This window comes from Eimeria acervulina, genomic scaffold (assembly GCF_000499425.1).
Source record: "Eimeria acervulina Houghton genomic scaffold, Eah_scaff1384, whole genome shotgun sequence".
NCBI lineage: Eukaryota > Apicomplexa > Conoidasida > Eucoccidiorida > Eimeriidae > Eimeria > Eimeria acervulina.
In genome coordinates this window covers 2,364-7,768 of record NW_013550259.1, presented here as the reverse complement: position 1 = coordinate 7,768, position 5,405 = coordinate 2,364, and the positions used below count along the sequence as shown (strand labels likewise).

At 52.3% G+C, this 5,405-nt stretch overlaps 2 protein-coding genes across 2 annotated transcripts; both read right to left on the bottom strand.

The window, feature by feature from the left end:
* Window positions 1-173: 173 nt before the first annotated feature.
* On the bottom strand, window positions 174-2,270 carry EAH_00059170 (hypothetical protein, conserved; the record flags this gene model as incomplete). Its single annotated transcript, XM_013397195.1, has 1 exon — window positions 174-2,270. One exon carries the CDS (start codon window positions 2,268-2,270, stop codon window positions 174-176), a length of 2,097 nt encoding a protein of 698 aa, XP_013252649.1.
* Window positions 2,271-4,236: 1,966 nt separating this feature from the next.
* On the bottom strand, window positions 4,237-5,355 carry EAH_00059160 (hypothetical protein, conserved; the record flags this gene model as incomplete). Its single annotated transcript, XM_013397194.1, has 1 exon — window positions 4,237-5,355. The coding sequence occupies one exon, from the start codon at window positions 5,353-5,355 to the stop codon at window positions 4,237-4,239; it is 1,119 nt and encodes a 372-aa protein (XP_013252648.1).
* Between the last annotated feature and the right edge of the window lie 50 nt (window positions 5,356-5,405).

The window sequence follows — 5,405 nt, the reverse complement described above, 5'->3', positions numbered from 1 at the left end:
TCGCCTGTGCACAGATAAACACGTCTGGATTTGCTTCTGAAAGATGTACATCTAATATTATGCAGAAATTGATAAACGCCGCACAGGCAGATAGCGCGGAATTCACTTTTCGCTCGAAGGAAAAAATGCTATTCCTCCAAGTTTTCCAGCCACCTAAGTCTCAAAACAGAAAATCATCGCGTGCTAGTACTGGACAGAGTTGCTTGAATTAAATCGATCCTTTCCCGCAAACCCAAGGCAGCATCAATGCAACTCTGAAGAAGAGAACCATCTACGCCTTCTACTCCTAGGACAACCTCGGCTGAGGACAACAGCTGCGTCCAAATATCCAGTTGCCCCACTGCAATCTTCCGCACACTTGAGTCTACGCCGCCAGCCATGCTAGCCAACAAACCATCAGCCGCCGTATTTGCCGCAGCCAAGCTATCCAAGACAGATACGGCTGGGTTAGTCGGGATTTCAACGGCAAATGTCTTCGTAGTCCCATTCCACGTCACCACAGATTGCATTTCGTCGGTGAGGTCTTCAAAACTTTCCAAGGCTTGCGTAAGAACTTCAGCAGCAGCATGCTGCCCTTCTCTGAGTAGGGATTCAAGCATATGCTCTGTCCCCGCTAATAGCGCCTGCGCCATCTTTAGAAGCTTCTCACATTCGTGTAGGTAATCCGCAGATGGACGGGGCTTCCATTGCCGTAACTGTTCAGTGAGCCTCGAGCTGGCCAGCTGGAGCACTAGCAGCCGGACGGAAACGGAGTCCCTAGATTCTTCCGTGACAGGAGCCTCCCCGGGAAGATGGACCTCCGTCGGTGTTCCACCATGCTTCACAATCCACTCCCGTGCTGCAGCAACTGCAGCTTCTGCCACACTACAAACTTCTTCAGTTTCTCCCGATTGTGAGGTTTGGCGCGCGACAAATACCTGCACAGTAAGCGACCTGGATACTGCACTTAGAAGCCACATGGCTGATTCCATACTCGCGCCCTTCACTGCATCCAACTCCTCTGCATAGCTCACACACTGCCCAACAACCTGCGTTAGCGCGTGTACTTTGGATGGTTGGTCCTTTGCCTTCTTTTCGTCACACTGGCTCTCCGGTTTAGTGCCACCCTTGGTTTTATCCATGGATTTACCCTTGGCGTCGCCCTGGGAATCACCCTTGGCCATCTTTTGCCCCAAAATACGCTCACGCTTGGCTGGCGGTGGAGGTCCTTCCAACGTAGGGCCCCTAATGTCATAAAGCAAACCCGTGGGCCAGCGATATGTTGGAGCGTCGTCTTCCCCCTCATCGGAATCACAGGGAGCATTCAAACCCAAATAGGGATCCCTATAGGGGGGCAACGGAGGTCGTGTCGCAGTCTCCGTATGCTTGGTCTTCCTTTTTCTCTTCCTTGGAGGACACGAAGCTCCCGCACCAGATCCTCCGGAGGTAGACTCTTCCAAGACTTCTGGGGCCGTTGCTCCTCCTGTTTCTTCACCTGGGGCAGGAGTTGACATTGGTTTCTCTCGTTTTCCTTCTGGGATATCACCAGGCCTTGGTCCTGCACCCACTGGCTTTTCGTGCGGCTGCGGTTCCTTTCCCCCTGCTGCCCCTCCCAATGAATTTACGGGCTGCCGCTGCGCCCCTCCCTCTGCCGACCCTCCCATCAGCTCTTCCTGCTGCTGAGGCGCCTCTCCCCCTTCCGCCCCTCCCAATGAATGTTCCTCGAGCTGCTCCCCTATCCCTGCTGCCCCTCCCACCGGCGCTCCCTGTTGGTACGGCGCCGCTCCCCCTCCTGCCCCTCCCAATGGATCATCCTGAAACTGCTTCCTCTCTCGCTCTCCTTCGCATCCCACAGACTCTTCCTGCTGGCACGATTCCCCTCCTCCCGCTACCCCTTCCGTTGGCTCTCCCTGCCCCTCATGCGCACCTTCCCCCGTCGCCATCAGCTCTCCTCGTTCATCCGTCTGAGGCTGCCTTTGCTCAGCCTCCTCCGGTAACTTCCATTCAGGGCACATGCCATCATCGTCACCACCTTCCTTGCTCGAAGCCAGCCGTACCCACGACTGTGTTTGCAAAGCTCGCTGTGTGCTGGTGAGGCGAAAACAGGTGATGATCAAAAATGTTATTGCGATTCCAACTGATGCCACGAGTATTAAGTGCAGAGTAAGTTGAGATCCCGTTTCTTTCCTCCCCGCAGTCGTGCCATCCTTCCAACCTGCTTGCGCTGCACGGTCAGCGAAATCAACGTCCTGCTTCTCCAAGGCAATTAATTCAGCCTGATAATTGACCATGGCTGCTTCTCCGTGCTTTTTATTCCGTGCGGAATGAACTGTGGGCACGAACCTGTAATGGGCTTGGAGGAAGAGCTAGTGCAGGAAGGAACATTGGTCAATTTCAGTCCCTTTACGGAGCTCTTTCCAGAACGAGTCACTAAGCTGATCGGCATCAAGATGAATCACCAAGCAAGCTAAATTGCGGAATTCACCGCTTTCAGCGATTAAAAAGCAAAACATTTCGGCATTCCCCCGAAAGCGAGGGTGTGCCTGCCAGAGTTGGTTTCTCTGGCGCTCATTGTGCGACTTGCCTGCGCGGCGAGCCCACGAACGTCGGTTAAAAGATTACTCTCAGGAAAGAGAAAATATATCCATTTTAGTTTCTCGTTGCGAAATACTGCAGTGCGATACATTTCATTTCTTAGCAAGCTGCACCAACGGAGAATGCCCGTCAGGGTGCATCTCTCCCATTCACGTTCCCTCCAGGTCTCCCAGGGACCCGATGGCCCGTGTTATCCGTTCCGCTCCCAGTGCCGTCGCATTTGGGAGCATCAAACCAATAGTTGAGCTCATGGAGCTCCACAGCTGTTTTTTTCTTCGGCTCTAGAGGCTACACTTGCCCCTGAGACTCGGGAGAGGCGACCCGCGAAGACTTGGCACCGCTTTATCACTTTTCGTGGCAATGAAAGCATGTGGCAATGAAAACAGTGGCTGACACAACCTTAGCAGTTACAACGTGTCTACATTGAAGGTGTCTGGAGCTTGGGCTTGCCTCACCTCAGGCACTAGAACCAGTGCATGACAATGTACTACTATACCTAGGCGGTGACTTAGCGCTCCCGCACGCCTACTTTCCTCAGATGTCGCTATAATGCACCTTAACTCGCCTCCCCCTAGAAAACAGAATACTGGGGTTCCTACCAAACGCGATAGGGCCGTGATTAGCAAACGATGATCACAGATAAAAAGGCTATTAGAGATGAACCTGTTGATATCGTAAACGGGGACGCTTCCAAAGTTCCTGCCATTCAGAGATACGCAACAATTCAACGACAGCACGAGATGGCTGTGTCCCCATTGCTTCGTTGCTATGCAGCACTTAGACCATGACTGCCATTTGCAACCACACGCTCTACATTCCCTCTCTACACATCCAGCGGGAGCATGCAAATGAATCTTCCGGGAGAGCATACAAAACAAATTACATACCATGATTTGGCGCTCCTCCACAAATCTTTTCTTCGTATCTGTGAATGTCCACACCCTGGGAAAATGGCCGGGTTTCATGAAGACAGGCAACCAAGCTCCAGCAACCCAACCGTTCCCGCCTGCCTCGGCCAGCCAACTACTGCGGTTCAGATAAGCTAACCACTTATTCCAACACTTACATGAAAGCGCGAAAAAGTCTGAATCAGTGAAATTCCTTCTTCCTCTCGCGCGGTTCTGAGCAATTAAAGTCCCTCCTGCCACAAACTTGATAATTCTCTCTGCAGCATTTCCAAACTTTTTGGCTGCACCCTACTCGTTACATATGGAGGCGCAGGCCAAACCCAACACCTGCAATCTGCGTAAGGGCAGGCTAGTAAGGAAGGCAAAGACGATATCCCATAAGGAAACCTGACAGGCTGGCAGCCGCATGCTGTACAACGGGTTGGCACCCAACGCCTCCATTACGTACATGGCGAGACAGAGGAAACTACGGACACACAAAAAAAACAAAAAGAGCAGGGAGGCTTTGCTCCGCTCAAAGAAAGGGCCACGCCTGGCAAGGATCTTAAGATGCCGCTTCACATGCTTTCGCCTGCGGCTGCGTCCGCTAAAGCGTTCGTTGCACAACTCATCCAGGAACTGCTGCGAATGCCGATGCTGCTGGTGCTGTTGATGCCACTGTTGATTCCGCTACGATCGGTGCTAGGGCAGTAGGGGCCGGACCACCACCGGGTACGCCTGCAGTTTATGAATTTTAGCGTCAATGCCACGAGGACTATATTTGGCTTAACATCCTCATTGCTTGTAAACGAGCTTGGCCTAAGGAATCCGCCTCCTTTCTCAACGCATCATCCAGAGGGTCGAATGGTGTTGAATCAGGCCTCGATGCTGAACCACTGCACGATGCCATTTCCCCGACTACGCGTAACCAAAATGAAGCCTCGTTCAGTTGGGTAGTGAGGTTGGCAAGACTGGTGCTCCCCACTGGGTCATCCATGTATTCTCTCATGGCATCCCCGAGTTTCGCACTGCATTCTCCGACGCACAACATGGTGTAAACTCTAAAATCCATATTTGAGGGTACGTCGTCTCTGTGCGGAGCTGGGAGGCCATGCGCAATTGCAAACGCACTTAGGACACTCGAACCGAGGTGGACTGCATCGTATCCACTTCTCAAACTACCTATCCATATAATGCGCTCTTCAGTACCAAATGATCTATTGTTTTCATTAAAAAGCGTACTAGCCTCCTGCTGCTGCTGCTTTAAAGCACCAAGCAACACGACGCAGAATGCCCAGTGCGGATTTGTCGGATTCCAGTCATCATTCAACGCCTCCATTCCTGCTTGTAGCATTCCACTCAGACGAGAAATTGCCCTAGACAGTTTTTCTCGGTTTTTCCGCACGCGGTCCCTACGCGTTTCCCTGGGCCGCTCCAGCAGTGGTACGCCATATGGTGCTGTGGGTACTCCAAGTGATGCTTGCTGTCCTGTAAAACCCACAAATCCGCTCTGCTTAGACTCGGGTGAGTTGGACTGAACTACAGGAATGAATTTAAGCCACGGCGTTTCGTCATCTTCGGCCGGTTCTGAAGGCCCTGCACATTGCACATCGCCTTCCCGTTCTTCGTCGCCCTCTCCTGATGTGCCGCCCCCCGATGCTAATCGCCTTTTGTCGACTGCTTTAGAAAGCCTCGAACCAATCAACTGGTAGCATCGGCTCAGAAAGAAAACCAGAACGAGACATGCAACGACTCCCAATTGGAACCGATGTGATGGGGAGGCCGCTGGTGGCTTGCTTTGTAGGCTAGGGACATTGAAATGCACCGCTGGTGTGCCAGATGATGTAGTTTCATTGACGGGTTTTATCAATTCTGGAAATTTCACGTGCTCCATATTGCATAGCCCCCTGGAACTGTGCAAAGGCTTCAGCACGTCGGACTCTG